At 37.1% G+C, this 27,178-nt stretch overlaps 1 protein-coding gene across 2 annotated transcripts in view; it reads left to right on the top strand.

The window, feature by feature from the left end:
• The first annotated feature begins 13,260 nt into the window (after positions 1-13,260).
• The window catches only part of LOC124233821 (rab3 GTPase-activating protein catalytic subunit), a 126,300-nt gene continuing 112,382 nt past the window's right edge, over positions 13,261-27,178 (top strand). For both annotated transcript variants that reach the window (XM_046651054.1, XM_046651055.1), the window contains exons 1-3: positions 13,261-13,301; positions 13,404-13,459; positions 17,724-17,799. In XM_046651054.1, coding sequence (XP_046507010.1) covers positions 13,284-13,301; positions 13,404-13,459; positions 17,724-17,799 — 150 coding nt within the window. In that variant the 5' untranslated portion in view covers positions 13,261-13,283. The remainder of the gene's footprint in view (positions 13,302-13,403; positions 13,460-17,723; positions 17,800-27,178) is intronic.

A 27,178-nucleotide genomic window follows, 5' to 3' on the forward strand; every position in this document is an offset into this window, starting at 1 on the left:
CTAACAAATTGAATCCAACAATGCATAAAAAGAAGTATACACCATGACCAAGAGGGATTTATTCCAGATATGCAAGGCTGGTTCAACATTCAAAAACTGATTTATGTAATCCATCACATCAATAGGCTAAAGAAGAAATAAATGATCATATCAATAGATGCAGAAAAAGCATTTGACAAAATCTAACACCATACATGATAAAAGCTTTCAACAAATTAGGAATAGTGGAGAACTTCCTCAACTTGCCAAAGAACATCTACAAAAAACCTGCAACTAACATCATACTTAACGGTAAGAAACCTGATACTTTCCCACCAAGATCAGGAACAAGGCAAGGATGTAACATCTCCTGACTCCTATTCAACATTGTATGAGATGTTCTAATGCAATAAGACAAGAAAAGGAAATAAAAGGTATACAGATTGGGAAGGAGGAGATAAAACTGTCTTTGTTCACAGATAACATGATTTTCTATGTAGAAAATCCCAAAGACTAAAGAAAAAATCCCCAGAACTAATAAGCAATCACAGCAAGGTAGCAGGATACAAAGTAATATACATAAGTCAATTGCTTTTCTATATACCAGCAATGAACAATTGGAATTTGAAATTAAAAACACAGTACCATCTACATGATCACCAAAAAAGTGAAATATTTAGGTATAAATCTTTTAACAAAATATGTACAAGGTCTAAAAGAGGAAAACTACAAAACTCTGATGAAAGAAATCAAAGATGACTTAAATAGATGAAGAGACATTCCAGGTAAATATCAAGAAATATTGACAGGGAAATTCAATATTGTTAAGATACCGCTTATTCCCAACTTGATATACATATTCAATGCACTCACAATCAAAATCTGAGGAAATTATTTTGTGGATATTGACAAACTGATCTGATTCCAAAGTTTTTATTGAGTGGCAGAAGATCCAGAAGGGCCAACACGTTATTGAAGGAGAAGAACAAAGTTGGGCGATTCTAAAACTACCCAACTTCCAGACTTACTATAAGGTTACAATAATCAAGACAGTGTAGTACTGGTGAAAGAATATACAAATAGATTAATGGAACAGAATAGAGAGCTCAGGGACAGACCCACACAAATATAGTCAATGATCTTTGACAAAGGAGTAAAGGCAATTCAATGGAAAAACGATTGTCTTTTCAATAAACGGTGCTGGAACAACTAGACATCCATATGCAAAAAATGAATCTAGACACAGATTGTACACCCTTCACAAAAACTAGCTCAAAATGGATCATCATAATTAACTTAATTAATAAGCTGAACGTCAATAAAATTAAAAATTTCTGCTCTGCAAAAGACCGTTAAAAAATACAACAAGCTACAGACTGGGAGAAAATCTTTGTAAAACATATATCTGATAAAGGACTGGTACCCAAAAAATACAAAGAACTCTTAAAACCCAACAACAAGAAATGAACCACCTGGGGCCAGCCCTGTGGCCGAGTGGTTAAGTTCTCGCACCCTGCTTCAGCAGCCCATGGTTTCACCGTTTCGGATCCTGGTTGCAGACATAGCACCTCTCATCAAGCCACGCTGAGGCAGCATCCCACATGCCACAACTAGAAGGACCACAACTAAAAATATACAACTATGTACCGGGGGCGCTTTGGGGAGAAAAAGGAAAAATAAAATCTTTAAAAAAAAAAAAAAAAGGAAAGAAATGAACCACTCAATTCAAAAATGAAGGAAAGCTCTGAACAGAAACCTCACCAAAGACATACAGATGCTCTGTATCATTTGTAATTAGAGAATTGTAAATTAAAACAACAACAACAATGAAATACCACTATACACCTATTAGAATGGCTAAAATCCAAAACATCGACAACACAACGCTGACAAGGATGTGGAGCAACAAAAAGTGTCATTCACTGTTGGTGGAAATGCAAAATGGTATAGCCACTTTGGAGACAGTTTGACAGTTTCTTACAAAACTAAGCATACTCTTAAAGTATGATTCAGCAACTGTGCTCCTTGGTATTTACCTAAATGAGTTGAAAACTTATGTCTATACAGAAACCTACACACAAATGTTTATAGCAGCTTTATTTATAATTGCCAATACTTGGAAGCAACCAAGATGTCCTGAGGTCTCTATTACTTGTTTGGCCCAAAGAAACGGATTTGGAATAACATTTGTACAGGTTATGATTAAAGAAGCTCCAGAACCAAAATTCTAACATTTCCATCTCTCCCTCACTCTGATCATAGTTAAATAAGGAAAACTATAGACTTTTTTTTCTCTTTCCCATTGTGAAGTATCTGGTAGTGTTATAGAAGATGTATCCATATGGGGACTATTTACTTTTTGTTGAATATATAAATATCAGGCAGGAAAGAGTTGAGGTAGCCCACCCGTAATCCTTTTCTCTCCCATTACTGGAGGCGGGGAGGTCAAGGTGCTCTCAGACAAAGAAAGTAGATGACCCAGTATTGTAAACATGCTGATAACTGGAACTTATGGAAAATATACAGTTATGAGTCTGATTTGACAATATGATCCTTTGTATTACACACACACAAGCATAGACACACGCACGTTCAGCTACTGAATGCAATTGTCTTTGAAACATGCCTTTAAGTTCCCTCCTGTAGGTGATATCACACACTGATATTTTGAGAGACAGAAGAGTAGAGAAGTTAATAAAGAATTGTTTTTTGGAGCAAGGAGCCCTAGAATAGGAGTTAGGATTATTGAGCTCTCATCCTCAATGCTATCCAGCTATGTGACTTGAGCTTAGTTTTCCCATTTGTAAAATGAAAGGATTGTGTAGTGTGATTTCAGAAATCTCCTGTGGTTCTAAAAATCTGGGTGTCCAAAACTGAAAGTAAGAAAAACAATTTCAGTACACAGGAAACACTAAGAAATGAGAAATAACACAGTGATCAAGACCTCCCTCTGGTGGTCACCATGTTCAAAAGCCTGCCCTCATTCAGCCATACTCCTGAGGACTTTAGTACCTCCTAGGCTCTGCTCAGCTCTCTGATCCAATATATTCCCCTCCAATCCATTCTATTCTCACATCATTTCACACCTCTATTACGGCAAAGTCAGTCTTGTTTTAGAGTTATTTTGTCTCTCCAATAGATCCTAGCTTCTGAAGGGCAAGGAATGTGTTTCAATTATCTTTGTTTCCCCTGTTGTGTTTATGTGGTTCACACATAGAAGGTTCTCAGTGAATGCTTCTAGATCTGAATATATGCCCAGGAGAGCTCAAAAACCATGGAGAATTTCATGCAGTGGCATTTTGCTTACTACAGGAAAAGCTCAAGTTCTCAGTACAGCAATGTTTTTGTTACATTCTGGCTAGGTAGAGAGGAGGAGAAATAATTTCAGGAAACAATAGCAGCAAATGAGATGCTGTAAGGAAGGCTTGAAAGGGATGACAACTAAAGTTTTGAATCCAGCATTAGCTTTAAGAATACACTATGGATAATCTTGGAATGCCTGGGCAACCCCAATGTATTGAGTAGAAAAGGATTAAAGGATTTTAAAGTTCTAAAAAGAGTTTTTCTGCTGAAGCAGTGGTGGTTTGAATGTGATCCGTATCTTTTGCATGTTAAGCGCGATCTGTTAGTTCCTTGCAGCACAGTTGTGGAAAAAGGTGGAAGCTTTTTCAGGAAGACCATGAAGGGGCTGTCCCTTTAAGGGACACAATTTTCCTAGGAACACTTTGCCTCAAATCTCTTCTTTTCCACTTAGAAGGTGGTGGAGAGAGTGGGGGGATGGAGAAAGGAAGGAAAATAAATTGGGCATCTCAGTGGACTAAGAAGAGAGACAAAAGAGATCATTGAAATCCAAGAGGCATAACAAGAGTCTAGAGAAATTTGACAGAGACCAGGAGTTTCTGCGACTCTGAGTGGGCTGGGGGTGGGGCTACTTGTTCCATTAACTAAAGTGTTTTGCAACTCAAAAAGAGAATGTAAGCAGGGATGTCTCCAACTGTATGTTATGGAGCCAAAAATGACATCCCTTAAAGCCTTGGTAACCAAATATGGTTGAACATCAGCTTCATCTGGAGAGATTTTAGAAAAACACAGATTCTTGCAATCTCACAGAAAAACAAGTGAAAGATTTGAAATCACACTTTCTAGGGGAGGAGTATGAATGGCCAACAAACATGAAAAATCAGGGAAATGCAAATGAAACCAGTTTTTGTTCAGCATGCTAGCAAAATTTAAAAGATTTATAATATCAAATGTGTGGGAAAAGGCTACTCTTGCACACTATTAGTGGGTATGTAAATTACTAACACTCATTTTGGACATTGCAATCTGGTGCTATCTATTACATTTTAAAATGCACATACTCTTCAATCCAGTATTTCCATTTCTCAGTATTCACCCTACATGAATGCTCACAAAGATGCAGGTGAAATGAATTTTTACCCTAGTATTTTTTTAGAAAACTTTTATCATGGAAAATTTCAAACTTGCAAAGTAGATAGTACAGTAATAATTGATGAGGATCAAGCCTGCCCCAGGGAGAGAAGCCCAAGGCGTCCTGCCCTATATACCAATCTTTATCATCCTCTGGGAAGCATAGGATGTCCTGACCTGATCCGACCTGATTCCTATCCAAATTTATAGGACCACCAGATAACCAGACCTCACCTGCACTGATACCATTTTAATGATTTTTTCCCTGATCTTTCCTTTTTTGTAAAGACAACTCACATACCTATGCCTTACAAATTTAGTCCTACCCTCAACCCATTACAGCTCTTTACTGCCCATGGGTCCTGTCCCCATGCTATTCTCTGAATAAAAGAGCACTACTGCCAGACCTTGAGAGTCCAAGAAATCTTTCTTTTGACTCCTTGGCTCACTGAGCCACCTCAATAATGAAACTCCATGCACTTGTCACCCATTTAAGAATGTTACTAATAACTTTAAATATTAAATAGTCTACATGTCAAATCATGGGAGACAATTAAATAAAAAGTAGTCCATTCATACTTTGAATTTTGGAATGCTGTGCAGCAGTATAAAAAAGGTGGAAAGAGCTCTATATAATGTTCTAAATGGGCTCCAAATCATATAGCTAAGTAAAAAAAGTGAGTTGCTGAATAACGCATATAGTGTGACACTGGTATGATGAGGCGGTTCCGAGGACGTGCTTAGGAGCCAGCTCCATCACCTACTAGGTGTGCGACTTAGGCAAGTTACCTATGCTCTTTCTGCCTCAGTTTCCTCATCTGTAAAGTAAGGATGTATGATAATAATAGTATCTACTGCAAGAGTAATTATGAGAAGTAAATGAGTTAATCTGAGTAAAGCACTTAGGAGAATGCTTGGCACATATTAAGTAAGACACACTCTTATTTGCAGAAAAAATTGTTAAATAGAAGATGAAACTATGTATTTTATACAATCATGTGCTGCCTTATGATGTTCTGGCCAACAACGGACCATATATATATACACAATGGAGGTCCCATAAGATTAGTACCATATAGGTTAAGTGTGTAGTAGGCTATACTATCTAGGTTTGTGTAAGTACACCCTATGATGTTCACACAACAATGAAATCGCCTGACGACACATTTCTCAGAATGTATTCTCATTGAGAGGCAATGCATGATTGAATATACAAATACGTATGTAAAAGCATGGAAAAGGGTCTGAAAGGATTCACACGTAACTGGTATTAGTGATTTTATCTTGGGGGTAAGGGAATTGAAAAGGCAGTCAAGGAGGCCATTTGTTTTATGTCTTCCATTTGAATCTTTTACAATGAGAAGATATGCCTATTATTAGTATAATACTTGAAAATTTTAAATTAAAATACCATTCCCAGGCTCTACTTTTGGTGATAAACAGTGATTTAAGTATCTTCTACCTGCCAATACACAGGCATACCTTGTTTTGTTGCACTTTGCAGTTATTGCGAGAATTTTTACATGTTGAAGGTTTGTGACAACCTCGTGTCAAGCAAGTCTATCAGTGTCATTTTTCCAACAGTATTTGTCCATTCTGTGTCTCTGTGCCACATTTTGGTAATTCTTGCAATATTTCAGACTTTTTCGTTATTATTTTACTTGTTATGGTGATCTGTGATCAGTGATCTTTGATGTTACTATTGTAATTGTTTTGGGACACCATGAACCATGCCCATATAAGAGTGGGGAATTTAATCAATAAATGTTGCGTGTGTTCTGACTGCTCCACTGACCAGCCATTCCCCCATCTTTCTCCCCCTCCTCGAGCCTTCCTCTTCACCAAGACACAACAACATTGAAGTTAGGCCAACTAATAATCCTACAATGGCCTCTAAGTGTTCAAGTGAAAGGAAGAGTTGCATGTCGCTCACTTTAAATCCAAAGTTAGAAATAATTAAGCTTAGAGAGGAGGGCATGTTGGAACCCAAGATAGGCCAAAAACTAGGCCTCTTGCACCAAACAATTAGTCAAGTTGTGAATGCAAAGGAAAAGTTTTTTGAAGGAAACTAAAAGTGATACTACAGTGAAAACAGGAGTGATGAGAAAGAGAAATGGCCTTATTGCTGATATGCAGAAAGTTTTAGTGGTCTGGATAGAAGATCAAACCAGCCACAATATTCTCTTAAGCCAAAGCCTAATCTAGAGCAAGGCCCTAACTCTCTTCAATTATACTGAGGCTGAGAGAGGTAAGGAAGCTGCAGAAGAAAAATCTGAAGCCAACAGAGTTTGCTTCATGGGATGTAAGGAAAGAAGCCATCTCCATAACATAAAAGTGCAAGATGAGGCAGCAAATGCTGATGTAGAAGCTGCAGCAAGTTATCCAGAAGATCAAGCAAAGATAATTAATGAAGGTGGCTACCCTAAACAACAGATTTTCAGTGTAGACCTAACAGTCTTACATTGGAAGAAGATGCCAGCTTTCATAGCTAGAGAGAAGTCAATGTCTGGCTTCAAAGCTTCCAAGGACAGGCTGACTCTCTGTTAGGGGCTAATGCAGCTGGCGACTTTAAGTTGAAGCCAATGCTCATTTACCATTCCAAAAATCCTAGAACCCTTCAGAATCATGCTCAATCTGTGCTCTCCAAATAGAACAACAAAGCCTAGATTACAGCACATCTGTTTACAACATGGTTTACTGGATATTTTAAGCCCACTGTTGAGACCTACTACTCAGAAAAAACATTCCTTTCAAAATACCACTGCTCATTGACAATGCACCTGGTCACTCAAGACCTCTGATGGAGATGCACGATGAAATGAATGTTGTTTTCATGACTGGTAACACAGCATCCATTCTTCAGCCCATGGATCAAGGAGTAATTTCCTTTCTAGTCTTATTATTTAAGAAATACATTTTATAAATCTATAGCTGCCATAGATGGTAATTCTTCTGATGAATCTGGGCAAAGTCAATTGAAAACCTTCTGGAAAGGATTCACCATTCTAGATACCATTAAGAATATTTGTGATTCATCAGAAGAGGTCAAAATATCAACACTAACAGGAGTTTGAAGAAGCTGATTCCAGCTCTCATGGATGACTATGAGGAGTTTAAGACTTCGGTGGAGGAAGTAACTGCAGATGTGGTGGAAATAGCAAGAGAACCAGATTTGGAAGGGGAGCCTGAAGATGTGGCTGAATTGCTGCTATCTCATGATAAAATTGTAATGGATGAAGAGTTGCTTCTTACGGATGAGCAAAGAAAATGATTTCTTGAGAAATCGTAGCAGTGAAGATGCTATGAAGACTGTAGAAACGACAACAAAGGACTTGGAATATTACATAAACTTAGTTGATAAAGCAGCTCAGGGATTGAGAGGATTGACTCCGATTTTGAAAGAAGTTCTAATGTGACTAAAATGTTATCAAACAGCATCATATGCTACAGAGAAATCGCTCACAAAACAAAGGGCCAATCGATGCAGCAAATTTCATAGTTATCTTATTTTAAGAAATTGCCACAGTCACCCCAACCTTCAGCAACCACCACCCTGATCAGTCAGCAGCCATCAATATCGAGGCAAGACCCTCCACCAGCAAAAAGATTACATCTCACTGAAGGCTCAGAAGATGGCTAGTATTTTTTAGCAATAAAGTATTCTTTAATTAAGGTATGTGCATTGTTTTTTTAGACATAATGCTATTGCACACTTAATAGACTACAGTATAGTGTAATAAAACTTTTATACACTCTGGAAAACCAAAACATTTTTGTGACTCACTTTACTGTGATACTCACTTTATTGTTGTGGTCTGGAACCAAACTCACAATATCTCTGAGGTATGCCTGTATCACAGTACATAAATGGGCAAATGCAAAGACCAGAGATAAATGGAAGATATAAGATTAACTGCAGGAAAATAGCAGAAGCAGTTGAGATGGAAATCAGTTCATCTAGTCTAGTTAGAAACTAGACTGAAGTGAATGTTAAAATGTATCTGAGGAGCAGATTAGCAAGCATTTGGAGATTATTAGTAATGTAAAATTAGTTAGTGGGACTTAGAACAGTACAATGCAAAAGAAGGTCAGGATTAGGCCTATGATTTTGCATTTATTAATCATCTGTGGCTAGAATAGATCATTACCCTTAACAAGGAAAGACTGGAGATTAAATAAGAATATGCCTATATAAAATATAGCAATTAATTGTACATACATCACACACATATGCTTAGAAGAATATGCTTATTGTGTAAACTTGTACACTATTCTCATTACTCTTTTCAATTAATTCTTTTGTATCCCATAAACTGAGCTCAAGACCCATTAAAATATTTTAAAAATAGAAACACATAAACTTGGGCAAACTAAATCAATCCACCAGCAAGTACTGCCCTTTCTGAATTTACTAGACAAGAAGTTACAAACTTAAGAATTGGAACTAGCTGTTCTTGACTTATTATTATCATTTAGAAAGACTTCAATTACTTTATACTTGAAACTTCCTGATGGCAGGCATCTCGTTTTTATGTTTTTGTTTCCTGCTTTCTAGAACAGCACCAGGCACACAGCAGCTGCTTTTAACACGTTTATTGAACGAAGAAATGACTGAATGAATGGTCAGTGAATGAAGACGGCATCACTTCTCTTGAAATTCTCTGGAGATTCCTTGCTGTGGTGACTATACCTCTTTCCAGTTCAAGAAATAATCTACTTCTTCACTATATGAGTGAATATGAGATATTGTGTGTGTGTGTTCTGAAAAGTCACTTGAACATTTTCCTACCACTGATTTTACAGAGTTTTGAGAATCTGGGTAACCATCACACCTCCCTTTCCAACCAGATTGCAGTTCTTTGTCTTGTCTCAGATGGTGAGCATGCTGAGAGAAGGCATTATTCTTTGAATCCTTCCATAAGATTGACCACAGTGCCAAGACAGTAGACATTTGATAAATATTATTGAATGAATAACTGCTGTCTGATAATTTTGATTTAGAGAACATCTCTCTAAATAGAGTTTCTTGTGCTCAGAGCATGTCTTCCTCTTCCAGCTGTACCTTCTATTGCAATTGTTCTCACGGGAGGATCATAGAAAATTCCTGATTCTCCCTGCTCAGAGGCCATCTAGGTAGATGAGGATGGTGCAGTCCCACTGTTTTTGCTCTTCTCACAATGTTTGCTCTCTCACTAAGACCTAATTAAAGTGTTATGCCCCCACATTCCTCTGAGGACTAAGCCAACGGTGATTTTTCCAGGCTTCTAATCTCTTAAATTGCCTATGTGTCAAAATTCTCCCTGTGGCCATTATTGGTAACACCTTGAAATAACTGAAAATTATGCTGGAGAGGAAATGTGCGTGCATGGAAAAGCCCTTGCCTTTGGATGTGTAGCAAAATAGCTCTTAATATTGAAGAAACAAAATCTTTTCAGCTTTGTGAACCAGCAAAAATCTAATAAAAGTTTGTCTCCCCTGGGTACTTTACATCATTAGCATCCTGGCTTCACATTTTGCTTTAACAAATAACTTATTTTAAAAGTTTCTCCAGGGAGAAGACGAAGAGCCAAAAATATCTTGGAAGAAAACTTTACCTAGCAACCTGATAAGGCTGTTTCACACAGTTTCTAAAATTTAAATTCTTGCAGCAAAGTCTTGCAATTTTTTAGTTTTTGACTTTGGTATGTACTAAAACTTCTTGATGGCTAAGCAAGGAGGAAAAAAAATGTAATGCCAACATGTGAGTAGCACTTTACGGTTTTCATAGAACATTCATTATAAATGCTACTACTGTAATTGATCACCTAGTACATGCCAGGATATTGTCCTAACCATTTTACATATGTACATAGAACTTAATCTTCACCATAATCTTATGCAGTAAGAGATATTACAAGTCCCATTTTACTAACGAAGAAACCGAGGTTTAGAGGAGTTAAGTAATTTGTCCAAAGTCATATAGTCAGTAAATGGCTGAACCTGGATTTGAAAAGAAAAGCCAACCTCACCGCATATCCTTCATTCTCTCCTGCTATACGTGCTCTGAATGCCTGGTACCACCCTGCTGCACAACTCCAGGGAGCACTGTTCACAAGGTGATCTTTGTGGGTGGCACCTCCTGAAGCAGGACTTCAGAATGCAACGTGAATGGTACCCCCTGGAGTTGTGTGACCACCGGCTCTGTGGATTTCTTCCCCTCTCACCTTAACAAGAACTTCAGCTCTTCCATCTCCCTTTCATCATCAATCTCTCTCTCTCCTAGGTTATTATCATCAGCATACAAACGTATCTACTATCCTCTGCCATAAAGACAAACAAACACAAAACTCAAGAAACGACAACAATCACCCTTGCCTCTATATTCCTCTTCCACTTGCTTTTTCAGTAGCAGTCAATACCTACCATCTTGAAACATTCGCCTCTCTTGGGTTTTGTTCCATCACTGTTTCCTTGTTTTCCTATTTCTCAAGTCACTCCTTTCCTCTCTCTTTCACTGGATACTTTTCCTTTATCCATTCTCTAAATATATAAAAATAAAAAATAAAGTTTCTTCAGGGCTTTATATGAAGCTTCTTTTCTTCTCTTGTATATTCTCCTCTTAAATTATCTCATCAATTTTTGTGATTCAAAACACTCCCAAATTTATATCTTCATCCCAGTTTTGCCTCTGAGTTCTAGTCTTATACCCAACTTTCTTCTTAACAACTCCCCTTGAGTATCTTACAAGCCTATCAAACTTATTTACCAAACCAAACAGGATTCCTTGCTCCTTCAAGTCTTCCACATCTTAGGAAATGGCAGCATCCTCATACATTGCTTAGGCCAGAAACTTGAAAATCACCTCTGATTCCTCCCTTTCCCTTATCTCTGCATTTAACCCATTATCAAGTCCTGTCTACGGTATCTCCAAATACATATCAAATAAGTTCACCTTATCTGTTGACCACCCTAGTCAAAGCCTCCACGCCATCCCTCAATGGATGCCTTAATAGTCACCAGCTGTTCCTGCTTCTTTTGCCCCACCTCCAATATTCATATAGCACCTAAACGTTTGTAAAATGTAAATTGGGTCACATTGCTCTTTGCTTAAAATGTTTAGTGACTATCATTGTGCTTCAAATGGAGTCTAACCCTGGCCTGGAAGGCCCTCTACAGTATGGCCCATGCCTACCTTTCCGACTTCATCACAAACGCTGTGCTCTAGGTGCCCTCTTTCACTCCATTAGACAGATCAGACTTTTCTACCTTCGAGCCTCTGAATGTGCTATTCCCTCTGCTTAGAAGCCTTCCCCATCTCCAGCCTGGCTGTTTTCATCTTATCCTTCAGCTCTCCTCCAAGATTCTTCTTGTCAAGGTTATCATTGACCTCCATGTTGCTAATAGTGATGCTGACACATGTAGCACCTCTTCTTTCTGTTCATGCAACAAATTTCCAGTTTCCGTAACAGACTCTGAGTTCCTTGAAGTCAGGGACTAGATCTACGATACATATTCATATCCCCAGAGCCTAGCATAGTGATTGACGTATAGTAGGTATTTAATAAATGCTTGTAAATTAATGAAGGTTTAAGTTGACACCTCTTGTGAAAGATTGCTGCAGTAGTAACTCACAACCCCCCACCAGTGTAGCGGACAGAAACTAGAAGGAACATCAAGAGACAAGGGTTCAAGGCTTGGCATTGGAAATAACTATCTGTGGTCAAGTTTTTTGGCCTTAGTTTCCTCAACTGCCCTAACTATATCACCAATTGTTTTTATATCTCTCTTATTTTAAGATTAAATTTTTTATTACTGAAGGTGAATTTCTTAGTCCGCTACCTCCATATTCCTCATTGTGGGTTGCAAAACCCATTAAGTGAGATGTAATTTTTAAAAACTTTTAATTACGAAATATTTCAGACCCCATAGAAATAGAGAGAATAGCATAAACACCCATTTACTCACTACTGACTTAAATAATTATCCACTCATAGCTAATCTTGTTTTATTCCTAGCCCCACTCACTTCCTCCTCCATTATTTTCAAGCAAATCTTGGACTGGGATCATTTCATCTGTAAATACTTCAGTATTTATGAGATATTAACTGCTAGCTGGCACCCTTCTGTTCCTCAATGGCTGAAAAAGGGAAGTGTTCATTGAACAGCATGTTCTTCCCAGAAACCAGGTAACTAGCATGATGATTTTATTTCATGACTTAAAAACAAATTGTGTAAATATTTTTTTCGAAGGTATGCTTTTTGGTGAGGAACATTGGTCCCGAGCCAACATCTCTTGCCAATCTTCCTTTTTCTTTCTCCCCAAAGCACCAGTACATAGTTGTATATCCCAGGTGTAAGTCATTCTAGCTCTTCTATGTGGGATGCCCACAGCATGGCTTGAAGAGTGGTATATGTTCCCGCCCAAGATCCGAAACAGCCAACCACAGGCCCCTAAAGCGGAGCAGTGAGCTTAACCACTTGGTGGTCACAGGCAGGCCCCGCTGTGTAAATTCTTTAAGGGGGCATGGGGAACGGTGCATGTCACACCACCTAGCTCGGTGCCTTGCAATCAATAAATAGAAGCTGAATGAAAACAAAGTGCTTTAGGTTTTTTAATACAACCTTATCCACAAGAATCTAGGGCCTTATCTTAACTCCTTGCTTCTGTTCCCTCCCTAAGTTCATTACTCTACAGGAAAATTTCAAATTCAAACCATTTTGTTTTCCCTCTGATGATTTCAGCCTAAGAAGCCTTTTCCAAGCAGGGCCACTAACAGGGGGCGGGGCTGCGAGGAGGCCCCGCCCCCGCCGGCTCTCCCCCCTGCTTTTCCTCCTCCCCTCGCCCTCCTGCTCTTCTTCCCGGCAGTCCTAGCGCGCGCCCGGCGCTCCTCAAGATGGCGGCCGACAGTGAGGTGAGGTGTTTGCTTGCTACCTCCTCCCGTTCTTAAGTCCGCTCCTCTGCGTCAGCGCCCCGGCGCTCAATCTCTTTCTTTCTTTCCTTCCCTTTCCCGCAGCCCGAGTCCGAGGTATTTGAGATCACGGACTTCACCACGGCCTCGGAATGGGAAAGGTGAGTGAGTCGTTTCACTGGTTACTGGCACCCCGGGCCCCGGCGTCCCCCCGCCGCTTCCACAACAGAGACAGTCCGCCTGCGACGCCGCTGAAGACTCCTGGGCCCCGGGGTCCCCAACCCCTCCCCTCCCCGGTCACCTGCTGCCCTTTTCCGCTTCTCGCGTCTCACAAGCCCCGGCTCGCCCCAGTCCGCCAGACCGCTGAGACGCCGGGTGTCAGAAAAAGTTTTGTTTCCTCTCAGACCACTTTCCTTAGACCTGGGCTGTTGCCCACCCGCGGGAACGATTTCCGTGGCTCCCACTTCCGTTCCTGGTTTCGTTTCCGTTTAACTCATAAGCGATCAACTTCGCAGTGCTTTTCTTCCTCCCTTGTCCGTTGGGATATCCTTCTTAGGCGGAGGCCTTCAGGGGTCTGGTGGTTGTCCACCTGCCACACTCCCACTATCTCCATCCCGTCTTTTAGAATAACCTTTTAAAATAGTCTGCATATGGCTTTGCAGCGCTTTGATTGAAGTTGTTAGGTGTCCGTGGGTAATGTGCCCAGGCTCCCTGTGCCTGTCAGACTGCGTTGAACAGCTGAGTGAAACTGTCGTGTCACTGAGATTAGTTGAAAGCCAAGTTTGTGAAGGAGTGATAGCTTAGGTGAGAAGGATTCTGTTGGGTGGCTCAGAGACCCTTCCGTGTCTGGGTGTTGAGGTCGGGGTGAGTTTGTTGCAACATTTTATTATCTTCCTGGTTGGGAGAGGAAGTTTGTGGATGTCATGTCATTGGTTGACATAGAAAAATATAAAAGATCTTTGCTGGAATAATGATTTGACCTGTGATATCCTGCAAAAAAAGAAAAGGTGGTGAGACATCATTACACTGGCAAGGCTTTATGGAGCAGGTACTGTGTGTCCAGAATTATACCAATGGAAAAGAACAAAAACAACAAAAAAATCTTGATCCATATGTTCGAACAAACAAAATAATACAGCAGATACTTAAATTGTAAGTCCAGTGGTACTAACTATAAAAATAGTAGTTTAAATAAGGATGGTATTGTTGTGGATTACAATTATTGGAGACATTTTTGTAGAAAAGATAGGAGATGAGTTAGGCCTGGAAGTGGGAAGTGCTTGGTTAGACGTGAGAAGGTGCTGACATGAGAAGAGACAGGTGAAAATGAACCTTTGAGATTTCAGGAAGTAATGTCTTTACTGGAGTGAAGGCCATCTAGTGAAAGAAAATAAATAAGATTACTAAAGAAGATAGGAGCAGGTTATGGATAGTCTCCAAAGCTAAGTAAAGGAATCTTTAGATTTATTGCTTTAAGACCACTGTGTATCAGAATCATAGTTTCTGATTTTGTCTGAGCTGGACCCAAAAATTTGCATTTCTAACAGGTTCCCAGATGATGCTGATGTTGCTGGTCAGGTGACCTCTCTTAGAGCTATTAGGGCTGGCCCCATGGCCTAGTGGTTAAGTTTGCTGTGCTCCTTTTCGGCAGCCAGGGTTTGGTTCCTGGATGTGGACCTACACCACTCATCGGTGGCCATGCTGTGGTGGTGGCCCACATACAAAATAGAAGAAGATTGGCACAGATGTTAGCTCAGAGTGAATCTTGCTCAGGAAAAAAAAAAGAAAGAAAGAACCATTAAAGAACAATAGTGAGAGACTCTTAATTTTAGAATGGTGGAGTAATATGATGAGAGTTGTTTGAAGAGATGAGGTAAAATGAAGGCCAGTTACCTACTTTGGTCCTTAGGTTGGTGATTTGGAGACTGGAGGGAAAGGGAGAATAGAAGGGAGGATTATGAGACATGTCCAAGAAGATTTAGATAGATACACTTGATGAATTGTAACAGTGGAAAGGATCAAACATGAAACTGCAGTTTCTTGCCTCAAAGAATGAAGATAAGAAAGTGCAAAGTGAGAAGAGTCCAGTTTTAGACCTGTTGAATTTAAAATAACTTGATGTCTTGAAGGTAGTTAGACAAATGTAACCTGAATCTTGGAGAGTATTGGTGAGGAAACCTCAGAGTATTGAATGGAAAAATGATCACTTTCCCCTAGTTAAATATTTAAAATATCCTGAAGTGGAATATCAAACCCTTTAACTCCTTATTTGGAAGTAATTGTTAACACAGTTATGAGATCTACCACAAAGTGGGAAATTTGGGTTTGGCTTTTATGCTCTTGTTTCTAGAGCAAAACCAGTGTTTTACAATTCCTGGGAAAATGTAAAATTTTGGAGTCTCTTAAACCTTGAGTTTAATGTTTGAGTGAAAGTTTTTTGCAACTATGTTGTGAGCCATACAGACAGTTTGTTGAGAGGACTGAATAGAAGCCCATAACTCTTTTTATCGTTTGTCCATTGAAGAAATATTTGTTGAGTGCCCATGTGTCAAGCACAGCGCAGGGCATTAGGGATGTGATGGTCAGTAAAAAGAGATGATTCCTGCTCTTACCAAATGTACAGTCTAATGGAAGAAACAGACGTGAATCAAGTAATAATACAAATGAGTCGGTAATTACAGTTGAAATGAGAGCTGAGAAGGGAAAGAAACCTGGTCTTATAATAAGGAACCTATTAGAGAATGAGGAGCCAGAGGAAATGACTCTTCAGCTGAGATCTGGAGAGCTTTCAGGGATAAAGTTATTAAGTTTTTCTACGCAAATCTCAATACTTTGAGGATAGAGTCCATTTTTTCTCTTAGCTAGTACTGACAGAATTCATGCAATAATTATTTTAAGATATTTCTTCTTTTACTGTGAAAGCTGTATTATTTTAAATTATTTTTATTATAATAATAATACCTCAGAGCAGAATAAAAAAGAAAAGAAAATCACCTGTAATCCTACCACCAGGAGATAGCTATTATTAATATTTTGAGAAAATTCCTTCTGATCTGTGTGTATGATGTAAACTTTTCGTAACAAACCACATTAATACTTCTGTAGCTTCCATTTTTTCATTTAACGTATTAACGTTTCCTCAAATGGTTTTCAAAACATGATTTTTAATGAGTGTTAGTCCATTGAATGGATATACCATTAATTTATAGCTGTTTGCTGCAGTTGGACATTAAGGTAGCTTTCAATTTTTTACCTTTATAAATGCAATGTACATTTCATATGCAGATTTTTGCTTACATATGGATACATTTTAAATTATTTCCTTTTTTGTTAGCATGTTAATTTACTTCTGGAGCACTCACTTTCAAAACTGATGATTCATTGCCTTTTGACTGAAAGCCCTACAAATGAATTAGTATGTTGGTTAATACTGCCTTTACTTTTAAAGAGGAATTAATTAGAAGGTTCAGTTGCATCATAAAAACTCTAATTTATCATTACTATCATTACTATCTTACAACAGAAATGTAAATATTAATTTATAATGTTACCGAAGAAAAAACCTGATGCCTTTGAATATCTTTTGACTGGAGTTAACTCCAGTACTCTAGCAATGATATGTGTGTGTTTAGGAGAGTGATGTTGCTGTTTGACTGCATCATGCTTATGTAAGAAGCCAGCTTCTTAGGGTAACAACAAGTCTTCTGGAAGTGCCTTTTGGTATGTATTTAACGCTACCACTGAGGTTTGACAGTTTTCATTTGCTGATATTGAGCATGTCACTAGTCAAAATTCATTCTGTTTTTAGTAGGTCTGCTTGATTGGTAGACTTAAAGATTAGGTTGTGAATAGTTTTAAAAATATGTCAGTTATTCCTTAAAGCTGACAAATCTACTTACAGTTCCTTGCCGGTTCTCCCTTAAAACTTGTTTTATTTTGATGAGTAAAGTTCCCAAATAATCTTGTCTTTTTTGAGGGAGTGAAAGGCAAATCAGGGAATTTCTAAATATCTTTAAAGGAAAAGTTAATTTAAATAGATCAATAATTTTGAAGGTAGAGAAAAGAGGATCATTTTCATAATTATCTTTAATAGTATCATTTTAGTTTGTCAGTTTTTAACTTCTGTCCCAAATTTATTATGTTCGTTTTAGTATAGAGAGATTTGTTAATTCTTAATTTATATTTTATAGAAGGCAGAATGCCTTTGTTGGTAAGCAGTAGACTTAAAAAAATCAAAATCTAAGAATTCTTGGGCTCAAGAAGATGCTTTCCACTTTTACTCCACATCCGTATTAGACTAACGATACTAAGCCTTCTCTGATAAAAACGTTAAATTATAAAAAATACATTTTTTAAAGAAATTATATAATAGCAGTAAAAAATGTCCTGTTTACATGTTTAGAAAGTTTTTTTGCTCCTTCCTAGGTTTATTTCCAAAGTTGAAGAAGTCTTGAATGACTGGAAACTGATTGGAAACTCTTTGGGAAAGCCACTTGAAAAGGTCAGATCTATTTGCTGGTGTCTCTAAATGAGTATTTACCTTGAAACTTTATTTTTAAACCCTTTGCTGCATTTGGTACATTTGAATTAACTGTTTTTAAAAGTTACGTCTGATCTGTCAACATAAAATGGCATCTGGAAGAACTTGGATTTGAATCTGTAGTAGATGATATGTGTAAGACATTTGTGAACTGCTTTTTAAATAAAATTTTATATGTATAATGTCATTCTTTGTGAGTGATTTTATTTCTGTTTCTCCTGGTGTTTACTTCTCTCTTGCCTTCTCCCTTAGAACGTTAGAAATGTTGCCTTCAAAGTTTTTTGTTTTGTCGGAGAAACATTGCAATTACCAACTTCTTGGTAGAGTATTTTGCTTAACTAATGAGGAAAAATCTTGGTCTTACCAACCAACTTGCTCCTCTTAGCAGCTATTTCACTCAATTTTTGTATTTTACAATACTAATAATATTTGTGTGCCCTGCCCCCCCCCGTTTTTTTTTTAACCTATGGATGTTTTGATGATGTTTTAGAATGAAAAAATTATTCAAAATTGAGGTGAAACTCTAATTCGAATCTAAGGTATTGTTGGTTTTGCTCAAACTGAATGTTTATGAATGTTTACTGAAGAATGTACTCTGAGAACAAACCTAGATTTGCTTTATTTTACTGAAAGTAACAATTTGATTTTAGGCTTATGTGGGTGCTTTGTTTGATAAATTCTTTTGAAGTAAAATTGATCAAATTGTTATTATAAATCTGTTATTAACTGCAATTTACTCCTCTTTAAGGAACTCTCAATTCTCATTATTTGCTAGGGTTTTTCAGTTTTATGGTGATGTTTACAGAATTTGAGACTATCAAAGCTTTAGGATTTTCTTCTTTATCTATATGAATAACAGCAGAAAAAGCAACACTACATATAGAAATCACACATCATTTAAAGATATGCCTAAATATAGAGAGTAAATTGATTTACTGTTTTAAAATATTTTTATTATTACATTTTTGAATAAAGAGAAAAAGTAAAGTTCTCAAACACCGATCATTCTGTTCCACTTGAAACAAATAAATAACAATATTTGATATAGATGCCAGTAAGATTAAAGACAAAACAAGCTGGGTATAACTGGAGTGGGAAATGATTTGCGCTGCCAAAAAGAGAGCTAAACTGCATATTTGTGAGCTCTGATATATTCCTTAATTCTTTGATTTACACGTATTTACTGAGTATCAGCTGTGTGCCAGGTCTGAAGAAATAGTGAACAAGATAAAATCTCTGTTGCCATTAAACATAAATTCTCATGAGGGAGAGAAGTAATAAGCAAACAAATAAGATTCAATTTTGGGATGTAAGTTGTGTAATGTATTCAAAGTAGGTAGCATACTGCCAGGCATGTGGTAGGGGCTAAAGGAGTGTTAGCTCTCTCCAACAGTTTTCTTTCTATAAATAGTAGTAAATAAATGAGATCTAGAAAACACGCACAGATTTCAAGGTGAGCTGTAACTGTGATGAATGAGATTAAAGAAAGGGTAAAGGACAGGGATGATTCAGCGTATTAAAGTCGAGAGAATGCCTCAATGAGATTTTAGTTTATGTGAAGGGCAGTGATTACCAGTTCTCTTCTTCCACTGAGGGGGAATTAAGAGAAATTATTTTTTAGAAGTCTTTATGAAAAATTTCAAACATATATAAAGTAAACAAAATAGTATAGTAAACCCCCATGTGCCTATTGCCCACTTTCAACTGTTGATATTTGCTATTTCTTATTTCCATAGTACTCCAACTCCCCACCCCCCACTAGATTTTTTTAATAGTTGGGGATTTTTTGGGATAAATTTACTTGTAATGCACAAAACTGCTTAATTTTGATGAATGTTTACATCAGCGTAACACTCTTAAGATATTGGACATTTCTGTCACCCTGGACAGATCCCTAGTGACCCTTTCCAGTTAATCCCTATGCTCCTCACCCATGCCCCCCATGCATGCTGTTCTTTTCTTTTCTCTTTTAAACCATAGATTACTTTTGCGTGCTCTAGAATTTCATATATATGGTATCATACAGTATATACTCTTTGTACCTGGCTTCTTTTACATAATATTTTTGACCTTATTCTAGGTTGTTGCATTTATCAGTACAGTTACGTGCTGCATAACTTTTCGGTCAGCAATGGTGGTCCCATAAGATTAGTACCATATAGGCTAGATGTGTAGTAGGCTATACCATCTAGATTTGTGTAAGTATACGCTGTAATGTTTGCACAATGACAAAATCACCTAACCATGCATTTCTCAGAATGTAGCCCCATCTTTAAGCCATGCGTGACTGTATTTCTTTTTATTGCTGTGTAAGTACTCTGTTGTATGAATATATCACAGTTTGTTTCCCCTGTTGACAGATATACTCGCTGTTGTGAATAAAGCAGAACATTCTTGTATGAAGCCTTTTGTAGACCTATGTTTTTATTTCTCTTGGGTAAATACCTAGAAGTGGAATTACTGAGTTATGGGATAGGTGTTTGCTTAACTTTATAAGAAACTGCTGAAGCTTTTTGTACCACTTTACCAACCTACTAGCAATGTTATGAGAGTTTGGGTGGCTCCACATTCTCACTAACAATTGGTGGTTTTCAGTCTTACAAATTTTAGTCATCCTAATGGGTATGTAGTTTGTGGAATTAATTTGTATTTCTCATTCTGGTTTTAATTTGTGTTTCCGTGATGATTATTGGTATTGACCACTTTTTTCATGTGCTTATTAGCCATTTGTATGTTTTTTGTTGTGAAATGTCTGTTCAAGTTTTGTGTCCATATTTTAAATTGAGTTGAGTTTTTATTGAGTTGTAGGAGTATGTTAGTTCTTTTGTATATTCTGAGTTGAAGTCTTTTCTCAGATAGTAGTTTGTTAGGTTGTGGAGGTATTCTTTTTATGTTTTCTCCCGGAAGCTTTATCATTTTAGCTTGTATTTAGGTCTATGAACCATCTGAAACTAACATTTGTATGTAGTGTGAGGAAGAGATCAAGGTTTATTTATTTATTTATTTTACATATGGATATACTAGACCCTTCTGTTGAATACACTTTTTTTTCCATTGAATTGCTTTGTCACCTTTGTCAGACAGTTGACCTAGGGGATCACCTTCTGGAATCTGTATTCTATTCCATTAATCTGTTTTACTATCCTGATGTCAGTACCACATTGTCTTGACTACTGTAGTTTAGGGTTTTCCAACCTTGGCACATTGAAATTTTGCATCAGATTGTTGTGGCGCTGTCTCATGCAGTATCTGTGACCTCTACTTACAAGATGCCAGTAGCACCCCAGTGGTGACCACCAGAAATGTATCTAGACATTGCCACTTATCACATTAGAGGCAAAATTGCCCCTATTTGAGAACCATTGAATAGCTTTATTATAATAAGTCCTGAAGTTAATGTAAATTCTTTAGCTTTTCTTGTTTTCCCAAGATTGTTTTGTCTATTCTAGGTCCTTTATATTTCTGTTATGAATTTTGGCATAAGCTTATCAGTTTCTATAAAAATAATTATGTTGGCATTATGATTATGATTGTGTTGAATTTATAGATTACTTTGGAGAGAAGTGGCATTTTGACAATCCTGAAGCTTCCAATCATGAACATGGCGCCTCTTTCCATTTATTTAAATTGTCTTTAATTTTTCTCAGCAGTGTTTTATAGTTTTTGGTGGAGATCTTGCATATTTTTTGTTAAATGTATTACTAAGTATTTTAGTTGTAAATGGGATTTTTTTTTTTTTTATTTGGTGAAGATTGTCCCTGAGCTAACATCTCTTGCCAGTCTTCCTCTTTTTGCTTGAGGAAGATTGTCCCTGAGCTAACATCTCTCGCCGGTCTTCCTCTTTTTGCTTGAGGAAGATTGTCCCTGAGCTAACATCTTTACCAGTGTTCCTCTGTTTTGTATGTGGGATGCTGCCACAGCATGGCTTGATGAGTGGTGTGTAGGTCCAGACCTGGGATCCGAACCTATGAACCCCAGGCCACTGAAGTGGAGTGCACAAACTTAACCACTGTGCCACCAGGCCTTCCCCTGGGATTGTTTTTTAGTTTTATTTTCCCATTGTTTCTTGCTAGCACATAGACATACAATAGAATTTTGTATGTTGACTTTGGATCTTGAGACCTAGCTAAAGGTAAAGATTGATGATCTTTTTATTAATTCTTTTGCATTTTTTGCATTCATAATCATGTTGCCTGTCAATAGGGACAGTTTTACTTCTTTTCCAGTTTTTGTTCCTTTTATTTCTTACAGTTATTGACCTTCAGTAAAATGTTGAATAGAACCTTTAAGAGTATGCACACTTGCCTTCTTCACAGCATTAGTGGGGAAATGTTCAGTGCTTTAACACTTTAAGGTGTCCTTTTTAAGACTGAAGAAATTCTTTTCATAGTTTGCTGAAAGTTTTATTTTTTTATCATGAATGTTTATTTAAATCTATTGAGATAATCATAGGGTTTTTCTTTTTTATTCTCTGAAAATGGTAAATTATGTTCATTTAAAAAAATTTTTTTATTGTGGTAAAGTATACGTAAGTTTGAACTTTTTTTTTTTTTTTAAAGATTTTATTTTTTCCTTTTTCTCCCCAAAGCCCCCTGGACATAGTTGTATATTCTTCGTTGTGGGTCCTTCTAGTTGTGGCATGTGGGACGCTGCCTCAGCGTGGTTTGATGAGCAGTGCCATGTCCGCGCCCAGGATTCGAACCAACGAAACACTGGGCTGCCTGCAGCGGAGCGCGTGAACTTAACCACTCTGCCGCGGGGCCAGCCCCAAGTGTGACCATTTTAACATGTAAAAAATTTCTTTTTTTGAGGAAGATTAGGCCTGAGCTAACATCCACCACCAATCCTCCTCTTTTTTTGCTGAGGAATATTGGCCCTGAGCTATCATCCATGCCCATCTTCCTCTACTTTACATTTGGGACGCCTGCTACAGCATGGCTTGATAAGCGGTGCGTAGGTCCACACTGGGAATCTGAACCAGCAAACCCCGGGCCGCTGAAGCAGAATGCATGAACTTAACCACTATTGCGCTGGGCCAGCCCCTTTAATGTGTAAAATTAAATGACGTTAAGTACTTTCACATTGTTGAAGTGTTCATCAGCCCAAACTGAAACTCCATTCTCATTAAACAGTAGCTTCCTTTCCCCTCCAAACTCCTGGTAACCACTATTCTATTTCTGTTCTATGAATTGACCACTGCAGATAACTCATATAAGTGAGATCATAACAGTATTTGTCCTTTTGTGTCTGGCTTGTTTCACTTAACATAGTGTCTTCAGGGTTCATCCATGTTGTAGAATGTGTCAGGGTTCCATTCCTTTTTAAGACTGAATAATAGTCTCTTGTGTATGTATCCCACATTTTGTTAATCCATTTATTTATCTGTTGATGGACACCTAGGTTGTTTCCACTTTTGAGCTATTGTGGATAATGCTGCTGCGAAGATGATTGTACAAATACCTGTTTGAGTCTCTGCTTTCAGTTCTTTGGAGTGTGTACCCAGAGTGGAATTACTGGATCATATGAAAATTCTATTTTGTATTTTTTGAAGAATTGCCATACTTTTGGCTTGCTACAAATTGTGTTTTTTTAATCTAAAAATATCTTTATTTAACTTGTTTTTGAAGGATAGTTTTACTGAAGAATTCTGGCTTGACAGTTACTATTTTTTCTAGTTCTCTAAAGATGTAGTTCCATTTTCTTTTACTTTCTATAGTTTCTGATGAGAAGTTAGGTGTTGTTCATATTTTTATTCTATTTTAATGTTTTTTTCTCTGGCTGCTTTCATTATTTTTTTTCTTTATCTTTCTATTTAAGCCGTCTAACTATGATGTGTATAAATGTGTTTTCTTATATTTTTCCTGCTTAGGTTTGTTAATATTGGATATGTAAGTTCTTTGTTTTTCACCAAATTAGGAAAGTTTTGGCCATTATTCTTTTCTGCTCCATTCTCTATTCCTTTTCTGTGACATCTTGATACTCTCTGAGGCTCTGCTGTCCTCAGTCTTCTTTTTCTCTCAGATAATTTCTCTTGATTTATCTTTGAGTTCATTTCTTTTTCTTCTGCTGTCTCCAGTTTGATGTTAAGCCCACTTGATGTATTTTCCAATTCAGTTATTGTACTTTTTAAGTCTAGAATTTGTTTGGTTCTTTTTATAATTTCCAATTCTCTGAAGTTCCTCATCTCTAAATTTGTTTTGAAAGTATTTTCCTTTAGTCCTTGAGCATATTTATTATAGCTAGTCTAAAGCCAATTGTAACACCTAGGCCTTCTTGGGGTTGGTTTCTGTTGACTATTCTTTTGAGTATAGGTCACATTTTCCTGTTTTTCTATTTGTTTTTGTTTTGTGTCTGTATCTAGTAGTTTCTTAATTTTATGCTTATATTTTGAATGAAATGTACAGACTAGATTCTGTGTGTTCCTCTGAAGAGTATTTTTGTTCTAGCAAGCAGTTCACTTGACTGGATTAAAACTCCATTCTCTTCTCAGTGGTTCCAGCAGCTGAAAGCTTTACTTTCATTCTCCTCCTTTGTCATGGTACCCTAGCCTCTCCACTGCACCTGCATGGTTTAGCGGGTAGCCAAGATTGCGGGCAGAATTTATATGCAGATTTTGGGCCTTTCCCCTTATTGGCTTCTTTCTTTTCAGAATTTATGCTTCAACTTTAGAACTTCTCTGCCATCTCTGAACTTTATTTTCTGTCTTCTGAATCCAGTAAAGCTCCGTCATTCTGCAGCCCTCAAGTTGTGCACTAATTAGAGTACCTTTAGATCAGCAATTCTCATGATGTGGTCTGAGGACCCAGTCCTTTTGCTCTCTGAGAGCCTTTCAAGTGTTGGCAATGCCCTGCCTTTTCCAACTACATCATGTATATAAGGCCAATTTTCTTCATATACTACAGTCAGAAAAATGGATTGCAAAGATTGAATGAAGGTGCAAATATAAGAATCCAGTTATGTTTTTTAAACTATACATTAAAGAGATTTACAAAATATAAAACAATGCCAGCCTCTCATTAGTATTTTTGTTTGTTCTGGAACATATTGTTAGAAATTTATTTAACATTTGGTAAGTTCATTATCATTTTCACTGAAATTAAAAATTTATAATTTTTTCCTTTTTAATTTCTAATATGGAGTCCTCAGTAGTTTTTAAGAGTGTGAAGGAGTTGTGATGCAAAAAAGTTTAAGAACTGCTGCCTTAGACAAAAAGGTACAAACATGCAAATCCTTTCGGCCACAATTTCTTTTTTTCATAGATAAACTATTTTCTGCTTTCATTTGGTCAATCTTCAGAGCTTTGAAAAATTGTGTTCTTTTTTGTCCAGATCTTGTAAATTTTATCTAAGGATGGTTATTCTGACTAAGCTACTTTATCATACCAGATCCTGAAGTGCTGGGAAATGACTTTAAGAGAGGAGGAAATGGCTGTTACTGAGCAACAGCTATGGTACCATGCAGTATAATTGGGACTGTACCTGTTAACTTACTTAATCCCTAGACAGTTTCAATGATGAAATATTACCCCATTTTATGGATAAGAAATGAGGCTTTGGGTCTTTGCAGTAATTTACCCAAGGTCATACTGCCAGTAGTTAGTTTGAGCAGGATTATACCTAGATCATGCTCGCCTTCAAAACCTGTGTTGTTTCTATTTTACTCTGCTCTTTTTGGTTTTAGAGATTTAAGTAAATGTGAAATTACATACAGGAAGTACTAGCATAGGTTTACAAGGCAGATTTTGGAATTTTAGTGTCTTGGGCTTAATAAAATAGATAAAAATCTTGGTGGTATGAGTACAATCTTGCTTGAAGCAGGGAAATTAAAGAAATGCCCTTTTAAATTCTTTTTAATCTTGTAATTTTATGATTCTATGTAGCCAGCAAAAGTTAGTACTTATGAGATGTTAAGTTTAGGTATGGCATGATCTGATAATAGAACTGTTTAGTCAGTGACTGACTTACCTCACTGATAATTTTATGGAAGAAGAATCATTAACTTTAGAATAATAACAGAAGAATAAAGACTATAATAGTATTGAAATGAGTTCAGATTTTTCACACCCACTCAGTAGGCTGGAATGATATTTACTTCTGTACTTAAAGTTCATATGGCAAATATAAAATAACAACTTTGAATTATAGGTTTTCTCTTGTGTGAGAAACTTCCTAAACTAAGTTATAAAACTTGGGACTGATATAAACAATTTAGATGCCTTTATTTGCATCTCTCAGAACATTTAAGTATTTGATAGATCATTAAGGTTGGGGAGTGGAGATTTTTTTAAAGCTAATGTGTTCAGAAACTAGACAGTTGATCAGTCAGTGATGACAATACAATGTTTCTGACATAAAGTAAATCAAAGTGAAAACAACACTGAGCTACCTGTAACATTTTTAGGAATAGGATTATTTAAGATAAGGTTGATGGTCTAGTTTTTTTCCTTCATTTTAATTTTCCCTTTAAATACAGTCATGCACTGTGGAAGGACATTTCAGTCATCAATGGACCACATATATGATGGTAGTCCCATAAAATTAGTACTGTATAGCCTACGTGTGTAGTAGGCCATACCATCTAGATTTGTGTAAATACACTCTATGATGTTTGTACAACAATGAAATTGCCTAGCGACCCATTTCTCAGAATGTATCCCAGTTGTGAAGTGATGCGTGACTGTAGTAACCACAGTGTCTCTAGCTTTTCTGGATGGTATACAAAAGGAAGAAGGTCAGTATTTTATCATATTTTCTACTTTTTCGAATTGGAAGCTTTTGGAGTTCTTTGTTGTTACAAAGTTTTTGTTGTAATGTAAAATGGCAGAAGATATCTTTAAGAGACAGCAAAGCATAGTGATGAAGAGTATGGGCCCTAAAATCATATTGCTTGTGTTGGAATTTTAGTTTTTTCGATTACTCCCCTTGTGGCAGTGGGCCATTGCAATTAGTGTTACCTGCTCTTGTTGCCTGTCTTAAAAGTATTCACCAGAGGCTTTAAAATGTTATTTGCTTAAGTAGAGTAGAACATAAACAAATAGAAGTACGTAACACTTTTTTGCTATATAAATGATTCATTGTTTCCTTAGAGCTCCTAGAAGTTAAAAACTTTGCATCTACTGGGGAAAATAAAGTTTGAAAAAGCACAAATTTAATCTGAGATAGATGAGAAGTCTCGGATGTATTTAGTTTTATTATTTTCTAGTTCTTATTTTCTTTTGTATGCTTTTTGTTTTTGTGAGGAAGATTTGCCCTGAGCTAACATCTGATTCAGTCTTCCTCTACTTTATATGTGGGATGCCGCCATAGCATGGCTGAAGAGTGGAGTAGGTCCACACCTGGGA

Source organism: Equus quagga, unplaced genomic scaffold, assembly GCF_021613505.1.
Source record: "Equus quagga isolate Etosha38 unplaced genomic scaffold, UCLA_HA_Equagga_1.0 252_RagTag, whole genome shotgun sequence".
NCBI lineage: Eukaryota > Metazoa > Chordata > Mammalia > Perissodactyla > Equidae > Equus > Equus quagga.